Raw genomic sequence first — 25,915 nt, forward strand, 5'->3', positions numbered from 1 at the left:
AATCAGATCGTCTAAGGAGAGTTGGAGAAAGAAACCAAAGGGGTTGTTTTGACAAACCTTTTCCAGGCTATTAAAATTGTCCTAGTTTCATCTTATCACATGTAGAGTAGTGCTTAAATTATTCAATTCTTTCCTCCCACCACTGCAAACTTGAAAAAATCAAAGAAGCTAAAACCTCTTAAAATCAGCAATTTGGGGCTTTAGAAATGTCCTTACCTCAACATGCATGCTGTTAATGAGTAACAGATTTAGAGGGTTACAGTGCCTTTTGGGTATTTTAAAAGGAAAATGAAAAATAGAATAGCAAAAGATAGAATTAATTTTAACCATAATAATTGATAAAGACTCAGTACAAATCCAATTGTTAGTAATCCATAAATATAGTTTTCTAGTAATATGACATTTTGAAACTATTCATCATTACCTTTTTCAAAAGCTAATGCATATTTAGGCTACAGTTCCAAATAGGAAAAAGAGTATGTCAAGGCTGTATATTGTCACCCTGCTTATTGAACTTATATGCAGAGTACATCATGAGAAATGCTGGGCTGGAAGAAGCACAGCTGGAGTCAAGATTACAGGGACAAATATCAAGAACCTCAGATATGCAGATGACACCACCCTTATGGCAGAAAGTGAAGAGGAACTAAAAAGCCTCTTGATGAAAGTGAAAGAGGAGAGTGAAAAAGTTGTCTTAAAGCTCAACATTCAGAAAACGAAGATCATGGCATCCAGTCCCATCACTTCATGGCAAATAGATGGGGAAACATGTCAGACTTTATTTTTTTGGGCTCCAAAATCACTGCAGATGGTAACTGCAGCCATGAAACTAAAAGACACTTACTCCTTGGAAGGAAAGTTATGACCAACCTAGATAGCATGTTCAAAAGCAGAGACATTACTTTGCCAACAAAGGTCCGTCTAGTCAAGGCTATGGTTTTTCCTGTGGTCATGTATGGATGTGAGAGTTGGACTGTGAAGAAAGCTGAGAGCCAAAGAATTGATGCTTTTGAACTGTGGTGTTGGAGAAGACTCTTGAGAGTCCCTTGGACTTCAAGGAGATCCAACCAGTCCATTCTGAAGATCAGCCCTGGGATTTCTTTGGAAGGAATGATGCTAAAGCTGAAACTCCAGTACTTTGGCCACCTCATGCGAAGAGTTGACTCATTGGAAAAGACTCTGATGCTGGGAGGGATTGGGGGCAGGAGGAGAAGGGGACGACAGAAGATGAGATGGCTGGATGGCATCACTGACTCGATGGACATGAGTTTGAGTGAACTCCAGGAGTTGGTGATGGACAGGGAGGCCTGGCATGCTGTGATTCATGGGGTCGCAAAGAGTCGGACATGACTGAGCGACTGAACTGAACTGAACTGAACTGAACTGAAAGCCTTTCTTTTGTTCCATAGACATTGCAACATATTGCTAATAGAAAAACATACAAGGTGCACTAATTGCCTAACACATATTCAACAGATCTTTTTAAACATGTTATATTTAAGCCACGGTGGAAAACAGAGTGACATCTCAAGGCAGTTTTTCTAGACAGGAAAAGTTGAGTGTTGATAGATAAGACAATCAGGGGCAAAATTTCTGTACATTTGGGGAAAAAAAAAATAGCCTCTAAATTAAGGCCAAGTGTTAACTAATTAAAGGTTAATGAGTTACTGTACTACCAGGTTATTTGGATCTCACACTCCCTTCCTATTCTTTTGTTGGTCAATTGAATTCTCCCCTAGTATATCCGTTAAAGAGTGAGCAATTTCAGAGCAAGGCTCTGAAACTTCAATCAGTTACGTTTTCTTCGGGTGCATTTTGCCTCTGGATAGAGCCTGTAATCCTTGAAGAGATTAATTTCATATAGTCCTGTATGTATAAAATCCTTAGAATAGTGTTGGGGTAACAAAAAAAGGGTGAAACAAAGAGTAATCAGTGACCACACTGCCTATGGTAGGTACTCCATAAAGACTTGTCCAATGAATCAATAAAAGAATAAATAAAAGTGGAAAAGTCTCCAAGATCTATTTTAAAGCCAAGAAAGCAAGATGCAGTGGTAGTTTATTCTTTAACAGTAGTTTGTATATATATACACACACACATGCATTTGTGTATGTGTGCTGAGTCATTCAGTCATGTCTGACTTTTTGCAAGCCCATGGACTGTAGCCCGTCAGGCTCCTCTATTCATGGAATTCTCCAGGCAGGAATACTGGAGTGGGTAGCCATTCCCTTCTCCACGGGGTCTTCCAGACCCAGGGATCGAACCTGGGTCTCCTGCATTGCAGGCGGATTCTTTACCATCTGAGCCACTAGGGAAGCCCATCTGTGTATGTACATGTGCACATACTTACCTCTGCAGAGACGTTCTGGAAGGATATGCAGGAAGCTGTTAGCAGAGGTAGTCCCTGCGAGCAGAAGGCAGAACTTTGTGGCTGGCCATGGTAAGTCAGAGGGAACTTGATTTGTTACACATTGCCTTTACAGTTTTTGAATATTACCACACACATGCATTATGTAGTAAAAAAAAAAAAAATTTTTTTTTTAATTGCTGATTTAAAGAACCACCTGAGGAAAGCAGATGCTTCTGAAAGTAACAGAGAATTAACAGGCAGAGGCTCAAGAAGCAGAGAGGGGTGAGAATTCCAGAGGGAAAGTGGGAAAGGCCTCCTGTGCCTTTGGCCGTGTAGACTCAAGTAGCCCCATTCCCGGGCCTGTGTCCCCTCCAGCCCACATTTGTCTCCACTCCCAACCTTCCAGGAGCAGCACCGTCTCCATTCCTTGGAGGCACTGACATTTCTGTACTTTTGCCTAAGTGGTTCCATCTACTGGAGTGCACAATTCCTCTCATCTACTTAAAAAAATTTCCCATTCAGTCTTGTTGAAGCCATTTCTCCTCAGTCTGTGCTTGCACAACTTGGTTGTTTTTAATTTTAAAATTTTTATCAGAGTATAGTTGATTTACAGTGTTGTGTTAGTTTCTGCTGTACAGCAAAGTGACACAGAAACATATATCCACTCTTTCAGATTCTCATACAGGACTTTCCTGGTGGCTCAGATGGTAAAGAATCCACCTGCAAGGCAGGAGACCCAGGTTCAATCCCTGGATCGGGAAGATCCCCTGGAGAAGGGAATGGCAACCCATTCCGGTATTCTTGCCTGGAGAATTCCATGGACGGGGGGTCTGGTGGGCTGCACTCCATGGGGTCGAAAAGAGTCAGACATGACTGAGTGACTTAACACCATAGGTTATTACAGAGTACTGAGTAGAGTTCCCTGTGTATACAGTAGGTCTGTATTAGTTTTGTTTGTTTCATTTTTAAGTTTATTTGGCTGCACCAGGTCCTTCTTGCAGCAGGTGTGATCTAGTTCCCTCAAAGTGAAAGAGTTAGTTGCTCAGTCATGTCCGATTCTTCATTATCCAAGAATAATAAAGTAGCCATTCCCTTCTCCAAGGGATCTCCAAACCCAAGGATCAAACCTGGGTCTCCTGCATTGGCAACATAGAGTCTTAACCAATGGACCACCAGGGAAGTCTCAGTTGGTTCTTATTAGTTTTATAACAACCCATTCTTATTTCTATTTAGAACTAAACATCATCTTTTTGTTTACAAGTCTTTTTATTCAGTCTTTTTTGCTATTTCTTTTTGTTTACATACATGTTTACACACCTGGAGGCTGCTTGAAGGCAGCAGGTGTCATTTGCCTTTGTACTCTATTGCTTACACAGTAACTTGGACAGAACAAGCCTGATGCATAGTAGGTATAACCTTCAAAATATTCATTGAGTGAATGAATATAATCTTCTTCTTCATACAGCTTATATACTGACATTAAAATTAGGAGGAGCAATTTCTACTGGAAGATCTATTGAGTGGCCTTAGAAAATACTCATAATGAGTACACTAAAGTTATAGTAGAATGCCCACCAATAAAATTGCCTTAGGGGAATTAAGCTTTTAAAAAAAGTCATTAAATGGATTTTGCAATGATATGCAAATTCACCTGAAAGAGGTCTGACCAATAAAACGGGACTGTAACCAGATTAAAGTCATTAGCATATGCAAAGGAAGACTGTGTCCCTCAGATGCAGGGTTAGCAGCCCCCTTAGCAAACAAGGCTAGGAATGCAAAGGTCCTGGGGAGAGCCATTCCTTGTCTTCAGTTGGCAGGACTCTCCGTATTTGTGGAGATAAATGTCTCAGGCTCTCTCTTAGCAGAGGCCAGTAAACACCGGATTCCTCTAATTAACCCCTCCTGTTCATTTTCCCATACTTATCAAGTAAGCTTCCAGGCTGGCTTTCACTCCCTTGTAGGTCTGCCTTCTTGAATACACACTGTTCACAATGACCTTAACATTCCTGGATTTCTGACCTTCACATTTTTCATTATAAATTGAGTTATTTGGCTTTTAGAAAATGTAGTTCAGGCAAGTGAGCTACATTAATGTGACTGGGTCTCCCTGAGACATTAATAAGCTCTTTAAATGCTGACAAAATCAGAGTTCTGAATCTGCAAAGCTGGAGGATCAAAGGCTATGGCACAAACATCAAGGAATACATCCCCACCCCAATCTGTCCCCACCTCCCAAGTAAAGCTCTGGGAGACAGGCAGCTGACTTCCAGGGCAGCCTTAGGACAGCCATCCTGCCAGTGCGCCGTCTGACAAATATTTATATGGAGAGTACCTGCTGTTTGCCAGACCCACGATGCAAGGACAGAGTGGGGAGAGGCTGTGCAGGGGCCCCACGATACGTGGTTTGTCTGGTCCACTTGTTCTTAGCCCTAAAGTTCACTGATTATGAAGCCCTAATATTTTGATAAAATCAAAAGAAATCTTTCATAGGAAAATGCCCAGAAACCGAGCTGGTCAAGTTGTTTATTTTATTGAAAATTAATTCCTTTGACATATAAGGATGGACTGTGGAATCAGACAGATCCATGCTCAATATTTGGTTTTATCATGTATTAGCCATGTGACACTGGTAAGTTACTTAATCTCTAATGCCTCAATTCTCTGATCTGTGAAAGGGATGCAATATTCAATATTTAAAGGGTTAAATTAGACACTGTATATGAATTAATAGCCTGGTGCTTAGCTTGTAGTAAGCAATAAATAACTGCTATAAGCATTATAATGCAAAATGTTATCTTCATTAATTTAAGTTAAACCTAGGCATCTGCAAAATAAAAGGCAATCTTAGCTTTACTCAATAGTGAATTCCAGTGAAAGGCTCCTTTGATCTGAATAAGAAGTCATGTTATGTCATCTATGTCATCCATTTAATTTCGATTTCTTTTAATGGCAAAAAGCTCTGAAAATAGTGGCTTAATATAGGTTAAAGTACATACTCCAAGACTCATTTAAATTCATGTCTCCTCATCATCACTGTGAATCAATGGAACCATCTTGGGTGAGGTATACATTATTGAAGCTTTCTGTGGGCCAAAAAGGATGATGAATTCATGTTTTAATTTTAAAGTGATCTAAGCAGAAGTAACGTTCAAAAGAATTTCATGGTATTTCGGGGTACTGAAGATTTCTACTTGCAGAGAAACTAACAAGACTTTGAACTTCAAACCACAGGAAGTCCGTCCTCTTCACTGTGAAGTTCACACTGTTGTTTGCTTTCTGTCTTTCTGTCCTTACTTCCTCACATGACAGCTGAGCTGTCAGAGTTGATGGGGTTTCTTTTAGCAGCATCCATAATGCCGTATGCAGGACCTCGGATCAAAAGATTTATTTAGTGTCATGGTCAAACACACCTATGATGTAACAAAACTAGGAACGCACACCTCTCAGTTGTTTCTCTCTCTTCTTCTCTATGGAGCACATCTACAACTTATGCATGAAGTTCAATCACACACTTTACAATTTGTTCTTTGGAAAGTCAGTGGACTAAGTATAATAGAGAAGAGTTTCCTTTTCTGATCTCTTTTCTAGTTAAAATTTCTTGAAAAGGCTGACATCAGGACCAGGCTCTGTGAAAGACTTTCACAGCAGCAAAGTCTCATTTAGGAACCACTGGCACGGCCCGATTCCTGTTGATGCTGAGAGCAACGCGTCATGACAATCATGGGGTGTCTTTAGCAAAGAAGACCGGCCAGGAGTGTGACTGAGCTGAGGTGCTGCATCAGTACCCAGAAACCAAAATATTCCAGTCACATAAAGTTTTCCAGGACAAAGATATTTTTTCACCATTTGGAAAATGACAAGGGCTTGCCAAGTCTCCAAAAGGGGGTCAGAAAAACTGGAATATTTGTTCACTGGAACCAGTGTATGAAAAAAAAAGAACAATAATGGAAGACCTGGTTAAAATGAGAGGCATCGGTGGTTTCATCTGGTTGTTTGCCTGTTGAAGGAAAGTGTTTTAGGAGCCAGTTGAAGAATCTGTTTCCAGATATTAAAAGATCCACGATTCTAAAGGGAAACATGACTTTTGATATTGGCATGACTTCGGTTTTCTTCCTTTGCCTTAAGCCATAAACCTTTTCAAATATTTCTAGGATGGATGGCTTCATTAAAGTTTCTAGAATTTAATGTCTTCTTTTGCTTGGCAAAAAAAGGGGACATTTTAAGGTCGTCCTAAGACATGTCAAAGAAAGTGAAAAGTGAAGTCGCTCAGTCATGTCCGACCTTGCGACCCCGTGGACTGTAGCCCACCAGGCTTCTCTGTCCATGGGATTCCCAGGCAAGAATACTGGAGTGGGTTGCCATTTCCTTCTCCAGGGGATCTTCCTGACCCAGGGATCGAACCCAGGTCTCCTGCATTGCAGGCAGATGCTTTAACCTCTGAGCCACCAGGGAAGCCAAGTTCAATTTTGTTAAAGTTTCAGACTTTTAAAACCAAAACTTTTTGCATGAAACTATTTATACTATACAAGTTCAAGCATTTTTCCTTTAAAAATTACTTTAAATTCCAGCATATTTCAAATATACAAAAGTCCAGAAAATGATATAACAAATAATCTAGGTAGCCCCTACACTGAGATTTAACAAATGTTAATGCACATTTTTCTTAGATCTGTTTCCTTTTTAAAGAAATAAAACATAAGTAACAGTAACATTACAGCTCCTATACCTTTTCCTTCCATCTGTCTTCAGAAGTATTAATAACTAATAAGCTGAATATGGTATATTTGCATTTATATTACAAAAGTATGCATCTGTCAACAGTATGGAAATTTATGTGACTAGTGTCATACTGTAAATATCCTTCTTCTTCTTTTTTGCTGCACTGCACTGCTTGGGGGATCTTAGTTTCCTGCCCAGGCATTGGGCAGTGAAAGTGGAATCCTAGCCACTGGACGCACTGGACTGCCAGGGAATCCCCTACATATCCATTTGAAACTAGTTTGAGATGATGTTTCTGAAATGATATAAACGTTCCATTGTAGTACTAAACTATAATTTCTATATCCACTCTCCTGCTAACTAAAAATAACTTTTCCATTTTCTATTATAATTAGTGCTGCAGGGAACATGTATGTCCATGTGTGCCTCTGCTCATGTCCTAGTTTCTAGGGCAGATACCTAAGAGTGCAACTGCTAGGTTGTCGGGAAATCACATTTTCATCTTGACCAGGTAAGAGAGGAAACGCTGTGTTCCTTTCTTTGAACACATCTGACTCCAAATGTGTGCAGGGGTTTCCCACACTAACCAATTCTCCCACGCTGTGGATACCAACTGGATGCCCTGCAATTCAGTTATAACTAACTAGCCAGTTTGCACAGAGCCCACAGGTTAATGGCTCAGTCCCACAGACTGCAACAGGGAAAGAAGATAAGTCTTCCAACACTTTTGACTGTGAACATGAACAGAGAAAAAGGACATTGGCTGAATTAGATTCTAGAGTCAATGAAAGTTTTTTCTTTAAGAGAGACAGTAGGAAAAACAGTGACCGCCAAGAATTCCAGGCCCTAATCCCCAGAACTTGTGAATATATTGAAAAAATTATATGGCAAAAAGAGATCTGATGTTGAAGGTGGAGTTAAGATTGCTAGTCAACTGATTTTAAAATAGATTATCCAGGTGCTCCCAATATAGTCTCAAGGATCCTTACAGGTGGAAAAGGGGGGCAGAAGAGAGTCATGGGGAGATGTGACGATGGAAGGCAGGCACAGAGGGAAGGGTCATTGCTTGCTTTGAAGATGACCAAGCGCCAAGGAATGTGGGCGGCCTCTAGAGGCGGGAAGGGGCAAGGAGATGGATTCTTCCAGAGAGCGTCTGTAAAGGAATGCCGCACTGCCGGTTCCTTCATTTTAACTCAGGAAGACCCGTCCCCTGTAAGACATCTACAGAACTGTAAGGTGACAAAATCATGTTGTTGAAGATGTCAAGTCTGTGGAAGCTTGTTATAGCAGTAAGTAGAAAACAAATACAGAGGGGATTAATATAGAACGCATTTGCATGTTGAAGGGAATTATTTAAAAGAAGAAATTGATTATGCATGAGAGGAGACTTTAATTGTAGGAGCGAAGCCCTCGAAAGGGGAAAGATACAGACGGCAGGACTGCCTTTGAAAGGAGCTGAGAACTTCATCTAAAAGTAAGGAGGCATGGAGTAGGTCCAGATGGTGGGTAGACGTGTCTTAGCAAGGTCCTACTTAGTAGGTCCTACTTTAGTCAATGAATGGCAAGGCAAGTTCATCGACTGAGAGCAAGGGTGGGATGAGGAGGTTTTGGAGGCTTAAGGGACTGATGTGAACTACTCATTCTGCAGCACAGGAGAACAAACTTACTCAGACTACAGGACTGCCAGACAGCAGGTGCTGCCTGGTTCCCCGGTTGAGACTACGATCACGCAATGCTTCCCAGGTGGCTCAGTGGTAAAGAATCCACCTGCCATCACAAGAGACGTGGATTCGATCTGTGGGTCGGGAAGATCCCTTGGAGTAGGAAATGGCAAACCCACTCCAGTTTCTGTGCCTGGAGAATCCCATGGACAGAGGAGCCTGGCGGGCTATGGTCCACAGGACTGCAAAAGAGTCGGACACCACTTAGTGACTGAGCAGCACGCATAGGGAGGATGCTACGGTATTTTTAATTTAACCTGAGCAGCAGCAGTAGCAGTAGCTGAGCAGGTGTAGGCACAGAAGAGGCTAATAATGACCAGCTTTAAAATCTAAGCTGAGTAAGGAAGTTAGGACAAGAAAAAGGCGTGTTGGATAACGAAAAACTGGCGGGATCAATAGATTAAAAATTGGCTGGAGTGGGGGTACTAGATTAAGGGGTAGGAAGAAGAATGGTTGAAAAATGGGATGTTTATACTGACAGTTTGGAGGTACACTGACTGCTGATGACGTAACTGTGGGAATGGCTAGCTACAGAAGGGTAAAGAGAGAATGAGATTGGAAGTGAGGAGCTCAAGCATCTGAGAAGCCCGATATTGGATAATCTTTGTACATATTATCACTAAGAGCTGACATAGTAGGAGAAAAAGATAGTCAGCCAGGAGCAGAGGTCCTTAGTAAGTCAGAGTGACTGGGAAGTTGGTTGATGAAAGCAGCAAGGAGGTTGCTTTTGTAGGAGGCGGCAAGTCTGATGGCATTACATTCAGTCTGTGGGAAATAGCTCTAATCATCAGAGGTGTAAAATTAGCAGAAGATTCTGCTTTCACTGACATCCAGTCAAAACAGAAGTTCTCTTCTATCAGTAATGTATTTCATAATTCAAGGTGTAAAATGATATATTATTTTATTTTTTGATGCAAATAGTACAAATAGAATTTATCAGAGCTCCAGCATTTATCGTGCACAAATCTATGTATGTGTGTACTACAAATAGAGGATACATGTATGAAGCCAGATTTTTTTTTTTTTTTGGTTTGGTACTTTTTTTTTTAATTTTATTTTATTTTTAAAGTTTACATAATTGTATTAGTTTTGCCAAACATCAAAATGAATCCACCACAGGTATACCTGTGTTCCCCATCCTGAACCCTCCTCCCTCCTCCCTCCCCATTCCATCCCTCTGGGTCGTCCCAGTGCACCAGCCCCAAGCATCCAGTATCGTGCATCAAACCTGGACTGGCAACTCGTTTCATACATGATATTTTACATGTTTCAATGCCCTTCTCCCAAATCTTCCCACCCTCTCCCTCTCCCACAGAGTCCATAAGACTGTTCTATACATCAGTGTCTCTTTTGCTGTCTCGTACACAGGGTTATTGTTACCATCTTTCTAAATTCCATATATATGCGTTAGTATACTGTATTGGTGTTTTTCTTTCTGGCTTACTTCACTCTGTATAATAGGCTCCAGTTTCATCCACCTCATTAGAACTGATTCAAATGTATTCTTTTTAATAGCTGAGTAATACTCCATTGTGTATATGTACCACCGCTTTCTTATCCATTCATCTGCTGATGGACATCTAGGTTGCTTCCATGTCCTGGCTATTATAAACAGTGCTGCGATGAACATTGGGGTACACGTGTCTCTTTCCCTTCTGGTTTTCTCAGTGTGTATGCCCAGCAGTGGGATTGCTGGATCATAAGGCACTTCTATTTCCAGTTTTTTAAGGAATCTCCACACTGTTCTCCATAGTGGCTGTACTAGTTTGCATTTCCACCAACAGTGTAAGAGGGTTCCCTTTTCTCCACACCCTCTCCAGCATTTATTACTTGTAGACTTTTGGATCGCAGCCATTCTGACTGGTGTGAAATGGTACCTCATAGTGGTTTTGATTTGCATTTCTCTGATAATGAGTGATGTTGAGCATCTTTTCATGTGTTTGTTAGCCATCTGGATGTCTTCTTTGGAGAAATGTCTATTTAGTTCTTTGGCCCATTTTTTGATTGGGTCATTTATTTTTCTGGAGTTGAGCTGTAGGAGTTGCTTGTATATTCTCGAGATTAGTTGTTTGTCAGTTGCTTCATTTGCTATTATCTTCTCCCATTCTGAAGGCTGTCTTTTCACCTTGCTAATAGTTTCCTTTGATGTGCAGAAGCTTTTAAGGTTAATTAGGTCCCATTTGTTTATTTTTGCTTTGATTTCCAATATTCTGGGAGGTGGGTCATAGAGGATCCTGCTGTGATGTATGTCAGAGAGTGTTTTGCCTATGTTCTCCTCTAGGAGTTTTATAGTTTCTGGTCTTACGTTTAGATCTTTAATCCATTTTGAGTTTATTTTTGTGTATGATGTTAGAAAGTGTTCTAGTTTCATTCTTCTACAAGTGGTTGACCAGATTTCCCAGCACCACTTGTTAAAGAGATTGTCTTTAATCCATTGTATATTCTTGCCTCCTTTGTCAAAGATAAGGTGTCCATATGTGCGTGGATTTATCTCTGGGCTTTCTATTTTGTTCCATTGATCTATATTTCTGTCTTTGTGCCAGTACCATACTGTCTTGATAACTGTGGCTTTGTAGTACAGCCTGAAGTCAGGTAGGTTTGAAGCCAGATATTTTATGCATTAACTCATAATCAATCATAAAAATGCAGAGAAACAGGATTTTTAGAAATATGTCTGAGAGTAAACTAGTGAATAATTTAGGTTGTTTTTCTGGATTTTTGTGATGTTTATGGCACTTTTCAATTTGTTAAAATTTATAATTTTAAAAGTTGTTCATTCTAAACATTTATTTTTTTAATCTATTTTTTCCTTAAAAAAGGTGCCCTAAGTTTTATAAGCTTCAGACACAACAAAACCTAGATCTTCCCCAAATAGGCCACAAATCTTGCGTAAGGTTTAACAGCAGTGGATGGAAAAAGGGAATATTTTCTAGCTATAAAACACATAGTTTTATGATGGTTAAAAAAGTAACAAAGGGAAATTCAACTATTCTTAGTATTAATGTCAGACATTTTTTCCTGGGAACATTATGTGATGCAATTTTCATAAACAGCCTCCAGAAAACAGTACATTTCATAGAGCTCTTCCCAATACTGTCACTCAATAGGGACTTAAGATGTACTTCAATCAGGGTGAGAATAAGAGGCAGAGGTCTCTACTTGTTTAGCCTCATCACAGATCAGATGTGAAAGTATCTAGAAATCTGCAAAATGGATACATTAGACCTGTTGAACATAACAGGCTGAACACATTTATCGCTACTACTCCTCAAGTAACTTCACTAAAATGAAAGTAAAGTGATAAACCAGTAACAACCAAGAGGATGGGAAATGACAGCAAAATTTTGGAAGATGGAAGATGAAAAACAGACATTAGCAGAGGAAAAAAAGGTGAATTCTAACCATCTTCAAGAGACAAAGTCAGCAAGGATTCCTTTATGCCCTAAAGAAGAAAGCTCAGAAATTAGAGGCAGCAGCATATACTTCAGAAAGGGAAGAAAGAATGGGAATGAAAAAAAAAAAAAGGATTGGCTAAAAATCTACATAAAGGACAATTAGATTCTCAAGTCCTCGCTGTAAGGCCTAATAACAAGGAGGCTGTCTCTCCTGATATTGGTAGAGGACTGGAAGTTCATGCGCTGGAGCTGCTGGAATTACAAATGTACTGAACTTGAACCCAACAGGCATTCAACATAGGGACTGAGTGAACTCTGCATATTGAGTTTTGAGGCTCTCCCAGTCCCTTCTCTTGACTTGGCACTTGAAACAGTTGACAACTAGTGTCACAGACAGAAAGTTTCTTTCTGGGAAACTGATGTGGCCAGGAGAAAATGCCAGAGATGCTGACAATTGACACATGCCTCCACAAAACACCTGGGTCCAAATACCAGCTCCCGAAATGGGGACCATCAGTCAACAAATTCTGCCTTTTGAGAGAAGAGCATCCAGTCAACTTGTCAATGCTTCAGTCTAAAATAACAGGGACTTTCCTGGTGGTCCAGAGGTTAAGACTGTGCCCTTCCACTACAGGGGGCACAGGTTTGATCCCTGGTCAGGGAATTAAGGTCCTGCAGGCCATGCAGAGTGGCCAGTAAATAAATAAAATATGAATGAATAGCAGACTGACAAGGTGAAAACAGGAAAATGAAAAATGAAGACTGAAATAATCAAGAAGATGAAAAGGAACACATAGATAAGAGAGGCAGTGCAGGACCAGCAGAAGAAAAGTTAAAGGAATTTGCTTAGAAAGAGAAAAGATAATGAACGTGATACAAGAACAGGATAATAGGGAAGAAGAACATTTAGAGACTAAGAAACAGATCACAGAAAAAATGGTGACAGAAACAGAAAATTTAATAGAAAGTCTGGCAAATAAGAGACAAAATATCCCTGAAAACAGAATAACATGCCGAACAGACAGAAACTAGAAAAGACAAATAGTTACTAGGGAACACTTAGAAATTCAACATCTATTTAGCAGGGGTTCCAGAAAGAGAATAGAGGAAATGGAAGCGAAGAATTACCAAAGATATAAGAAAAGGAAATCTCCCAGCTGAAGGCCAGAGGGCAGATTTAGAGGGCCCACTGAGTGCCTAACATATAATGAAAAAAGATAAACCATGGCAAACCTTTAAGATAATTAAGAAGATGGGTTAGAAGTTCCAAAACTTTAGAGAGAAAAGACAAAGGAATCTGAATGCCATTGGTTTTCTGGCAACTGTAACTCTGGAAACTAGAAGACAATATAGTGATGCCCTCAAAATTATAAAGGAAAATGGTTTCCAACCTAGAGTTCTAAGCCCCACCAAACTATTAACCAAGTGTGAAGACAAAGGAGAAACAGTTTTCAACATACACAGTCTCCAAGAATGTGCAATCTGATCTCCAGAGTATACTGAAGGAGTACTCAGGTAAAATAAGGGAAAAGAGGACAATATGGAATTCAGGAAACAAGGAGTCTGTATAGGAAATGATTCCCAGGATGTTAGGCAAGTATAATCCCAGGATAAGCACAGACAATGAGCCTTAAAAGTCAGTCCAGGGTAGAGAAGTGGGTGGAGAGCTCCAGGAGAGATCCCTGCAAGAAAACGAGAACCGACAGATCATCTGATATGATTAACTGCATTGAGAGGAAGAAAGTTTGGGACTGACATATAGGAAATACTTGACAAAGTCACAGCTGGGGTGGAGGCAACTCCTGGTAGGTCTCTAGAGGACAGAAGCCAAGGATGCTGCTAAACATCCTGTAATGGACAGGATGACACCGCCAAAGAATTATCCAGTCCCAAAGGTCCACAGTGCTGCAGGTGAGAAAACAGGCCTGGAGTCTGAGGATTATTTCATCAGAACGCTGTACATAAAGATTGATGACATGCAAGCGTGGCAATTTAGAACTGACTCAGCTCAGTATTTTGATGCAATGATGGAAGCAGTCTGGCTGTGAAATATATCTTTGGGAATATTGAGAATGGTAAGGTAAAGACAAAAGATATAATAAACAATAATAATATACAGTGCTTTGTACCTCAATAATTACTTTCATCCATGATTCCTAGGGCACTTTATAGACTAATAATAACTACTCTGGTACTCACATACTACCTTTTATCTAAGGATCTCAGGCACTTTCACAGCACTCTCACAATGTAGGAAGTATTATTATCCCCATTTTGTATGTAAGTAAACAGAGGCACAAAAGTTAAGCAACTTTCCCAAAGTCACACGTCAATAGCAGCCAACATTCCTGACTCAGCGCTTGTTAATACTAAGAGAACTGGTCTAAGAGATGCAGTGATAAATTATGTGGCAGAGTGTTATCCTAGTTCGTTCAGGATCTATTGTTTTCAAGTTAATAATACGTATTTAGTACCTTATCTTTTTGGTCTGTATCTCCCCTCACCTTTAGAAACCCAGGATTCTGTTCAATATCCTATTAATAAAAGAGACTATATTTACGGAGTGTTTTCCTTGACCAAGCAATGCTCAATTCTTAACTTAAAAATATATGCTGTTATTACTGGCTTTATAGTAAAGAAAGCTGAGTTTCAGAGAATTTAAAGAATATGCCCAAGATCGCTCAGCTGTTTTTATGTTTGAATTCAGGTACATTATATCCTCTTTCCACTATATCCTGCAGTCCCTCCAAGAGAAAATCCTCTGGGAAGTTACAAAGCATATTAACGTGAACCTATTTAATGCCCAAACCTCCTCCCTCCTGCCCTCCTGGCCTTAAAACTCAGAAAACAGAGCAATGAATCATTAATTTGAGGAGTTTCAAGTGGCGCTCCCAGGTTGGTACCAGCCAGACTCAGCCTTTTAAACCGATTCCCGAGGAAGGCCTTTAATTTTTTAAAGGGTTTTTCCAGAACTCAATCCGGGTTATCCACATGTTCACTCCCAGCAGACAGACCAAAGAGGAGAACGGGGTGACTTTCCCCTCTGACAGATAAACAGCATGTGAATCACTGTGTCCTGTCCTTATTCCTGGGCAGGCCCACGCGGAGGGCACCATGTGCCACCTGGGCAAAACAGGTAGTACTAAGTAGGAAGAAAGATTGACGTTAGGTAAGAATGTGACTCAGTGCCCGTACACTTGACAGCGATGTGCCCTGGCATTACTCTGATACCCTGCAGTCTGCCTCCAGAGCTGCCTGACAGTGGCAGTTCAGCCTACCCTGATCCAGAAATCTGAGATGATCTGAATCCGAAGGTAAGATTTATCCTATGGCACGTTAACGGCAGAACAGGGACAATCACCGCCCCAGCTCATATCAAATCAGCCTCAAAGCAGCTTTAGGACTTTGGGAGGAAGCTTTGCTGCTACATTCACTGTCTGTGAAGAGGAGGTGTAGAGACAGAGTTAAGAGGAAACTCCAATTTGGGATCGCCGATACAATATATTTTAAAATGAGTTTAACATTTTGTTCTTGCAAGCCTAAGTAATAGTAAAGCCTTGATAATACACTGACAATTGAAGCCCCTCCTTTCAGCCGACACTCTCACCTGAGACCACAGACATAGAAGGAGGGGGCCTGGGTTTCAGTTCTTCCTACTCTCCTGCCTGCCACCCTAGTGCATCTGAAAAGGAGGCAGCGACGAGGAAAAGAGAGGCGAGAGTCTTTTCCCATCCTGGCTAGTTAGGCCCTAAATCATCACCAGTTGATTGCCTTTTCCCCTTCAGCCAGCAGCATTTGAGATTTTTCCCTGGAAGAGTTATGTCTTGTACTTAAAAGGAAGAGTGGTGGGAGACAGGAGAGGCGGAGGACGGCGTGCAGGGCCTTTCGCGCTCCAGAGTCGGAGGCGCCCGGAGGCCGGACGCCGCGCGGCTGCGCGCCCAGGAATGCGTGGTTGCCGCGGCGTCCGCGGGGCTGGCGGCGGCGGGCCGGACCCGGCGTCGCGCACCTGAGCGCCGTGGGGCGGGGCGTCGGCGGGCACAGCCCCCCGCCGCGCGCCGCGCCCCTCGCGCGCCGCCTCGGTCCTTTCCGCCCGCCCTTCGGCGTCGCTCGGCTCCGCTCCTTCCCCTCCCACCTTCCCTCCCTCCCAGCCCGGGAGAACCGCGGGCTCCGGACGGCGAGTTGGCCGTGGCTTCTCGCGCGCGGCCGCTTGGGCTCACCTGGGCGCCCGCTCCCAGCCCCGATCCTCGTCGCCCTCACAACTCCGCTCAGGTAAGGGGCCTCCGGGGCACTGCGCGCTCTCCACGCGAACCTGTGCCCCTGGACTCGGCTGGACGGCTGGGTCAGGACACGTCCCACCTCCTCCGCGAGTCGGTCAGGGGGCTCGGCGCCTCGCCCCGCGATGGTGAGGGTGTCGGCGGCTGGCACCCTGGAACGGAGCGAGGGCTGGAGCGACGGGCCGACAGGTGGCGGGTCTGGCTCGGGTCCCCCGCGACCGCCGGAGACGGGGACCCTGCCTCTCTCTTCCCCTCCAGGGGCGGCTACCGTCCGGGCCCCGCCGTGTAGGTGCGTCGGAGAAAGGCGGCGGGGTGGCGACTCGGCGACTCCTCGCCTGCGGGGCTGAGTGGGGGCGCTCTCGGGGAGGAGGGCCCTGAGGGGCGCGGCCCCGGGGCAGACCCTCGAGCCGGGCGAGGACCTCACGCTTCCCTTCCCCGCCCCCTTTTGTGTTTCCCCTGCAGACCAGCGGGTCCCGGCGGGAGACGCGGCCGCCCCAGCGCCCGGGGGTCGTTCCCTCGCCTCCTCCGGGCGGCGGGAAGGGAGAGGCGGCGGCGGCCGGAGTCGGAGCGGGCGGCCTGAGGTGAGAGCCTGGCCGGCCCCGCTGGGAATATGGCGACCGGTGGCTACCGGACCGGCGGCGGCGGCAGCACCACAGACTTCCTGGAGGAGTGGAAGGCGAAGCGCGAGAAGATGCGCGCCAAGCAGAATCCCCCGGGCCCGGCCGCCCCCGCTGGGGGGACCGGCGACGCGGTTGGGAAGCTCCCGCCGGGGGCCCTGGGCACGTCGGCCGCCGCGGCGGCGGCCAACGAGCTCAACAACAACCTCCCGGGCGGCGGCACCGCCGCAGCCGCACCTGCCGCCCCCGGCCCCGGGGGCGTGAACTGCGCCGTGGGCCCCGCGCCGCTGAGCCGTGCCGCCCCTGGCCCGCGGCGCCCGGAGGACGAGTCCCCCCCCGCCGCCGCCGCCACTTCGGGGGCAGCGCCCGCCCGGGACGGCGAGGAGGAGCGGGACTGCGCCCCGGAGAAGAGCAAGAGCTCGGGCCCCAGCGCCAGGAAAGGCAAAGGACAGATCGAGAAGAGGAAGCTGCGGGAGAAGCGGCGATCCACCGGCGTGGTCAACATCCCCTCCGCAGAGGTGAGCCGGGCGGGGCCGCGGCCGGACCTTGGAGGGCTGCCGCCTCCTGGTCTTATCTCTCCGGGACCCAGAGCTTTCCCTCTCGAGCCTGCACTTCTTAGCCTTTCTCTGAGTAGGCAGGCAGGGGGTGATGGAGTTTTACTCTCAACAAACGCTTCCTGGGAAGTTCCCCAACCCAGAGTCGGACACGTGCTTTTCAGGCTTCCTGGCTAAGATCTCAGACACCAGAGCCTTCTTTTCACTGGTGGAAGGATAGCATGGGGCTTCAGAACTTGCCTACTTCGTTTCTGCTTGATCAGTTAGAAAAATTGGTGAATGGTGATGACGACATACTCTATTTAGTTTCCCAGGTGTCGGTCTTAAGTTATCGGATCGTTTCTTTCTTCTTCCCTCTTAGCAGTGTTTAATAGCACCTGTAAAGAAAACTTGGCCTTAGCACTACCCCAGACAGCTTTATCTTTCAATGAACCCAAGATAAGTATATCCAACCGAGCATATGTACTACTTCATATATACACCAGCTGTTGGAAATAGCGCGCGCGCGCGCACACACACGCACGCGCACACACACACACACACACACACACACACACTTACTTTTCCTGAGTGGTATTCTGGACAATAGGAACGCTGTAGCAACCCACAGTTCTTTTGCTCTCTCCATGTGTTGAAGTATTTGACCCTATGAATTCTGGAAAACATTTGTGGCAGGTTTGGGAATTTTTTTTGGAGCGGGGGGAGTGGTGGTTAATTTTTTTTTTTTTTTTTGTATTTTTGAGCAGTCTCATAAACATTTCTGTGGGCAGCAGCAGCATCTTCCCATTAGAATGCTTGGTGAAACTTTTTTACTTATGGTATAACAGCATTTCTCTCAACTCAACAAAACAATCGTAAACAAGTTTTTAGTTGCTTTAATAGTAACTCACCGGCTTGGGGAAGTGATTGAACAATCCTGTTTCACCTTAAGTAAGTTGCATCTTTTGCTCATTGGCTCTAAGGTTTTAACCTTTTTTTTTTCCCTCCTGGCCTTCTAATTTATTCAACTTTGACACACAGTAAGTAAATAGTAAGAATTCACCGACTTTAATTGTGGTTCAGATAAAAACATCTGCAATAAGTTAGGGTGTGTATCAAACATACCAAATTTTTGAGTCTTAATATGATTTCCATACCTAGAAAATCAGTCTGTCTTTGAAGGGTGTATTTTTATGCATGTTTCAGGAAGATTTTTATCAGCCGGCAAAACTGTCCTCTGTGGTTTGCTACTTGCACAAAAGATCTGTTATTCATTAAATTGCTTTAAAAGGAATTCATGAGAGTGGTAATCAAATTTCTAGGGTTTTTTTAAGTTAAAAATATGAAGATTAAGGGGAAACTGAAGACAAGGCTTTGGAAAAGTTACATTCCTCAGCGTTATTTTTAAATATAGCTGATGGTCCAAATAAAATAATTTGTCATTTCCAATCTTTTCCTCATTGTTCATTTGACAGGGATCTTATTTTGGGAGATCTCTTGGCAGATTGTTAAAACTTCATTTTTTTGTCTGGCTGGATGTGCTAAAATTGTTATTTCTCAATACCTTTTTGTGTTTGTTTTTTTAACAAGGATAATGTTTACTGGGAGAAATAAGTATGGTGTATCTTGTGAGGTCCTCAGAAACATCCTTTGTTAATTTTCGTGTTTTGGGTAAGGGAACACAGTGCTGAGAATGTAGATGACTCCCTGTTACAATTGAGTCTAATACTCTGGAATGTTTTTCGTTTGGGTGTTGGCAACTCCTAAATTTAATCTTCCTTAAAAACAAACAACCCAGGGTACCATTTTTTTGTCTGTGGAATTTGAACCTTTTTTATTGAATAGGGAATTGAGCACTGCTTTCTTTTTGTGGTAACTATGGCTCTATCTGTTTCATGCTGTAGGACCCAACAAAACATGGTAATGTTTTACCACAGTATCTAATTAGCAGGCATATTTCTTGAGTTCCTCCTCCCCATATTTTCAGTTTTTAAAAAAATAAAGTCTTTCAGATTATGTTAATCATGTGCCATTTATTTCTCTTAGTAGTTTCAACATTGTAAATGCCGGGTGCTGTGGAGTTTCTTGTATAATACAGTTTACCTCTACTATTTTTAAAAGTCATGTAATATTTTACGAAATTTTCAGGCATAGAAATATAAAAATATTATAAAATATTTTATAATACTATAAAATATAAAAAGATCATCAGTCAATATTCAAAAGTAGAGTTTTATATATATATATATATATATAGTGTTGAATGACTAATCTCTTATTTTCAGGCGGTATTCCCAACCAAGTTTATATTAGTAGATTAGCACGTAACTTACATGCAAAGAGTCTGTTTTAGTGTTTGATAAACATTAAATTTCTTCAAAAGTATTTATTAAGCATCTGTGTAAAACATTTGTTATGACTTTCATTAACTTATTTTACTGATTACAGAGTAACTATAAAATTGTTACAAAAGAACCTGATAGCAGATAAAGATGATACAAGCAACTGGAAGATAGTTTTAGTAAGGAAGCAGTTGAAAATCTTGAAGTGTAGGTGGGGGGGGGATACTGCATGTGATGGCTATAATAAATGCAAATATGTAGATGCTCATTAATGAGATAAACTTCAGTTGCTCTTGTTTACTACGAGTTTTTTTTAAAAAAAACGTTTTTCTAAATTTTTACCTTTTCAGTTTTTTTGAGTACTAGCCCGAATTGAATGTAACATACTGCTGATATTTTTTATACATTTATTGGATGAGCCACATATTTATTACATGTTTCTGTTCAAGGCACTATCATAAGCACTCTGGAGAAAACAAGAATAAGGCAGTGTATATTTTCAAGTAGCAAGACTGTAATCTAGGAAGAAGGCATAATTACATGAAGAAACTTAAGTTCGCACTGAGTTAACAGTTTAAAAACCATCTTAACACAGCATGTAGCTAATTGTTAATTAAAATTGTTGTCTCTTTAAAGGAAAGAGGTGATGGGGCTAAGAGTAGCTATTGAGGTTGAGGGTCTTGAACTGAGACATTTCTTTACTTATATGTTTATACTTATATTCACACATAAATGCATATATACCTGTTTGTATAGTTTTTAAATGTCAAAGTGCAGTGGTTCTTAGCTGTGGCAGGATAGCAACACTATGTGAGGATATTAAATGCCTTCTCCCTCCTTGACCCCTTACATTTAATGGGTCTGGGATGGATCCTGGGTATTAATATTTTGATAAGCTCCCCATGTGAATCAGGATTTAGAATTATTGGGTTTCATTCTATGGATGCAGAAATGAATAGGACACAGGCCTTGCCCACAAGAGGGTTCTTAAGTAATACAGGGAACTGTATTGAGTAGTACAGTGTTAAGTACAGGCTATTGCCTGAGCAGGGTACCGAACTCAAGAGGGTTAGTTGGGGAAGGCTTCCTCGACACTTATGCCCACGTTTTCAGAGTGCTTGTGAGGTTATTGCCGTTTTCCATGGACGGAGGAGCCTGGTAGGCTGCAGTCCGTGGGGTCGCGAAGAGTCTGACACAACTGAGCGACTTCCCTTTCACTTTACACTTTCATGTATTGGAGAAGGAAATGGCAACCCACTCCAGTGTTCTTGCCTGGAGAATCCCAGGGACGGCGGAGCCTGGTGGGGCTCACTATGTGTGACCGTCTATGGGGTCACACAGAGTCGGACACGACTGAAGTGACTTAGCAGCAGCAGCAGCAGGTGTGCGTGAATGGATTAACAGAGGTGGTTTTCAAAGAAAATATAATCTTTCACTAGATAGAGATCTAGTGCTGAGTCGCTTTCAGTCATGAAAACTCGTTGCTACTCTGTGGACTGTAGCCACCGGGCTCATCTGTCTGTGGGATTCTCCAGGCAAGAATAGTAGAGTGGGTTGCCATTTCCTTCTCCAGGGGATTTTCCTGACCCAGGGATTGAACCCGAATCTCTTACGTCTCCTGCATTGGCACACAGGTTCTTTACCGCTTCCGTCACCTGGGAAGTCTCAGATAGAGGTCAAATGATACTAAAGTTTGGATTTAAATATAAAAGTTAAAATTTATTGAAACTTAACTGTTTTCATTGTGGTCAGCTAAAGTGTTTTATGTATTGTCTTAACTAATGCTCACAGCAATCCCCAGTGGTAGTTATACTGTTTTCATCCTCATTTCCAGAGAGAAAATGGAGGCTTAGAGAGTTTAAATGACTCAAGATCACATGGGAAGTGAATAAATGGTAGAGTAGTATTTTAAAAGTTTTTGGTTTTTTGTGTACGTGTGTGTCTAGGGAGAAAGGAGTTTTAAAGAGTTAATCAATCTTGCATTATTTAGCTTATTTCTCTAGATTTTTTCCAATAACTTTTTATTGGAGGTTTATCTTAAATGATTTAAACATATAAATGGGGAAAACAATGAAGGTATGAAATTGAATAGAAATTAAGGTCAAATTTGTAGGCTCAGATTTTGCTTCTAACCCTGTAGTCTGTAGTTTGCTTAGCAAAATTTTGAACACTGAATCATCAGCAAAATACAAACCTGCTTTTGGCTAGCAGTCAGAAAGTGTGGGTCTTTGATTTGACTTAAGTGATACCTTGTTTTTCAGTCAACATGGGATTGTAACACCTACTCCATAGTTTGAAGGAACATTTGATATGTAGAAACTCTTCTAAGTGAACACAATTTAAGTCGCAATTATTCAGCATATTTATTGACCATTATATAGGACAAGTTCCACTTAGTAAGTCTTATAAATCCAGGAAGCTTAAGAAATGCCTTTTGGTATGCCCATTATATTCTAGACTGTCTACCTTTCAATGTGATGAGTCAGGGGAAGGACTAATAGTGATTCAGAGTTGGAGAAAATTGGACTGGTGAATAGAGTAGATACAGGGTAAATACTGAGGTTTCTTAATAAGATTTTAGTCCTAGCCTTTCTAAATGTTGAGCTCATTGATAAATTGAAATTTTAGTATGATCAGAATTTTTAATGAGTTTTCTAAGCTGAGAGGCCTTTTTCCATAAAAATAATAATTATGTAGTTAAAGCAGATGATACATTTGGTATGTTTATTAAGCACCTAGGCACTGATTTAAGCGCCTTATATGTATTGGTGCATTAAATTCTTACTATAGCCTATGGAGAAATGGGACAGAAAGGGCCAGTTACTTGCCTGAGGGGCAAAAGAGAATCTGTCTTCAAAGCCTGGTTCTTAAGAACTATTTTATTATATTTCACTGTATTGTATAAGTATATACCCAGTTTAAGAAATACAAAGATTATTTTATAAGAAGCTAATAAATTACTGTAGAATTTGAAAATGACCATGTTACAAAAGACAGATGAAGTGGGACTTTATTGGAAAAATTCAAGAGCAAATAAATACATAAACAGTGGCATTAAAATTCTTATTTAAAATTTTTGTCAAGCTAGTGGCCTTATGAATGCTCTTCGTTATTTCTCCACTGGTTTACAGCACATGTGATATGGGTCAGAAAATAATAATGCTCTTTAATAGTGGTGCTGACATCTTAGAAGTTTAAAATTACTGGAAATACTGGAGTTTGAAAATTTCCAACACTTTTTTCTTTTCAAAAAGTGAGGTATAATTTACATATCCTGAAATTCACCTTTTTAAAGTGTACATCAGTGGGTTTTAGTATGTTCACAAAGTTGTGCTCTAAGTGCTTTTACATTTTCATCTTAATTTTTTATTATGTTCATAGAACCTGTGGTTTTTGTGGTAAATTTTAGCTTCCTACTCAGTAAAATGCAACAGTATTCAACAGGAGAAGTTATTAAATTAATATACTGTCTGCTTTTCCTGCATTTCACAGAGAAAATAAAATTGTAGAATCTTGTGTTTTTGGTTTCTTAAAACTTAGACCTCTACTACCACTTGTCTTTACTAGAATTTAGTATAAGAGGTACATAATTTAACTGAATGTAGTAGTTCAGCTTGTTTAAAATTTTACATATCTTTCATGGAGATCTGCAAAAAAACATTTGGGAACTTTGATTCAGAGTAAACATGGAGTTTTAGGCAATTAAACTTTAGTCTTTAGTCATTTATTACTTAAGTCAGGGTCCTAAAAGATGTGGCTGTGGATGGGGGTATCTGTACCATTATCATATACGTTATTTATTTAAAATGCAGATTTCTGGGATCTACCTCAGGGAAGAGTTCCCTGAGACTTCATTTTAACATATGCTCACGTGATTCTTGTACTGAAGTTCAAGAACTGACTTAAATGCCTTATACTGGCTTACTGATCTGTGAAATGAAATTGATCCTGATTATTTTATTAATTCATTTAATAGACCTGTGAGATAATGTTTCTGAAAATGCTTAAGAATGACTAAATGATAAATTATAGTTATTATATAGGTATAATACATTGGTAAGTAGTTGTTGATGTCTAATGGAAATTTCTTACAGGGATGTTAAACATTCTTACTTTTTCCACTTAATTAAGAACTTTATAGATATTTTAACAGAGGCAACTTGAGATACTTGGAAATTGAGAGTTTCTTAAACATCTATGTAACGTCATATATTTAGTACAAAATGTGTCTGCCTGGCTTCTTGAAGAAGCCTCGCCTACAGTAAAAACCTCTAATACTTAATGTGTAATTTGAACTTGACGTTCACTCATTTTTCTTTTTTGTATTCTTTAAGGGAAAGTGTATGTTTGTAAATGTTTACTAATTAGTTCAAACCTTTGAAACAGGTTTTGTCCATCTTATTAAAATATTCTCAAGTGAAGTCTTTCCCTTTTGTTTACTACTCTTACATATTTGACCTGTTGGCATCCGTAACTAGCCAGTTGATTCTTACCATATTTGCTTACTGCTGAGGCAGCTTTCAGTGTAAGTCATATGCGTTTTTGTTGATAGCTGCATACAGACTGTTGTTACAGTTGAGCATCAGCCATGTATTACCGTCTCCTTAGGTTACTTACAAATATACCAGGCTCCATGTCACAATGAAGTTAGAGGAACATTTAATTTTTAAAAACAGTCTAATTATTTACTTAAAGGGTAAAAACAGCTCCAGTGAGTTAGAAACTTAGCATATGAATTGGTTAATAAACATTTATTCCATGATAGTCTTTAGAAATTTCCTTCACTGGAATTGTATGGGTTACAATGTTTTTCAATAATAGTTTTATTTGCTTTATAAGGTGAATTTAAAGAAAAAGGGCTGTTGTGTTCTGAAAGTGAATATTTTTTAGAGTTTTGCTGAAATGAGCAGGTAGGAGAGGACTTATGTTGTAGATTACAGTTCTGTGACTGCTAAATTTTGTTTGCAGACTTTTTTTTTTAAATTGTAAGAGACTAACTGAATAAGATAAATAAGAATAATAAAATATCAGTTTGAGATACAGTTGAAAACAAGTTTTGTAATAAAATTAACTTTAAAAGATACCTTTTAATATTCAGCTAATCTGTGGGCATATAAGTGAACAACTTAATCTTATTTGTTTGAGAAATTTTCAGGTTGTATAAAGTATGAAATGATTTTTCTGTTACTTTAGGAATTCTTTGCAGTATATTTTTAGTAGTATTTAAAAAAATGGAAATCTGAGTTATGAAGAACAAAATTAACATTCAGAAGATGGTGCTTGAGGAATATGATTAAAAAATATTTTAGCTGACATAGTCAAAGAAGCTGCATTAAGTCTCAAATTCTTGACAAGACTTCTTGATATTCTATAATGCAAGCAAAAGTTGATCTGAACCAAATTTGTATAAACTTATTTTTTTTTGCTCCTGCTGGTAAAAACTGTGTTAAAAAAGTAATGTGTTCTTTGTAGTTCTCCTGTGTAAATACAGAAGAAGATAGTGAAACCTATCACCTCTTATCTTATACATTTTATTTGTTTCTAATCTTTTGTCTCCATAAAAAATGGAGCCACACTATACAGATTTGTGTGTATATTTAGTCTTTCATTATGAGTACTTTTATGGTGTTATTCTTCAAAAATAAGGATGGATTTTTTTAAAAATTGTGGTAAAATACCATACATAAGATCTTAAATCATTTTTATTCAGTGCTATTAAATACATTCAGGTTGTTGTGAGAAATTACCACTAGCCATCCCCATAACTCTTTCATCTTATAAAATTGAAGCTGTATACTTGTTAAACAATAACTCTCCGTTCTACCCTCCTTCCAGCCTCAGACAACCACCAATATACTTCTGTCTTTAGGAACAGATATGTTTGTGTTATTTGATATTAAAATATTTAAGTATTGCTTTATTGGGAAAAGACCCTACTGTTAAACAGCTATTTATTTCTTTTCA

The 25,915-nt window shown here is 40.8% G+C and overlaps 1 protein-coding gene across 1 annotated transcript in view; it reads left to right on the plus strand.

Annotated features, from left to right (window-relative positions):
- The first annotated feature begins 16,927 nt into the window (after positions 1-16,927).
- PAWR (pro-apoptotic WT1 regulator) overlaps positions 16,928-25,915 on the plus strand; it is a 123,674-nt gene continuing 114,686 nt past the window's right edge. Inside the window, exon 1 of the mRNA XM_006049501.3 lies at positions 16,928-17,594. Within this exon, the coding sequence (XP_006049563.3) occupies positions 17,070-17,594 (525 nt within the window). The 5' untranslated portion in view covers positions 16,928-17,069. The remainder of the gene's footprint in view (positions 17,595-25,915) is intronic.

The sequence above is a fragment of the Bubalus bubalis genome, chromosome 4 (genome assembly GCF_019923935.1).
Source record: "Bubalus bubalis isolate 160015118507 breed Murrah chromosome 4, NDDB_SH_1, whole genome shotgun sequence".
In the NCBI taxonomy this organism is placed as follows: Eukaryota; Metazoa; Chordata; class Mammalia; order Artiodactyla; family Bovidae; genus Bubalus; species Bubalus bubalis.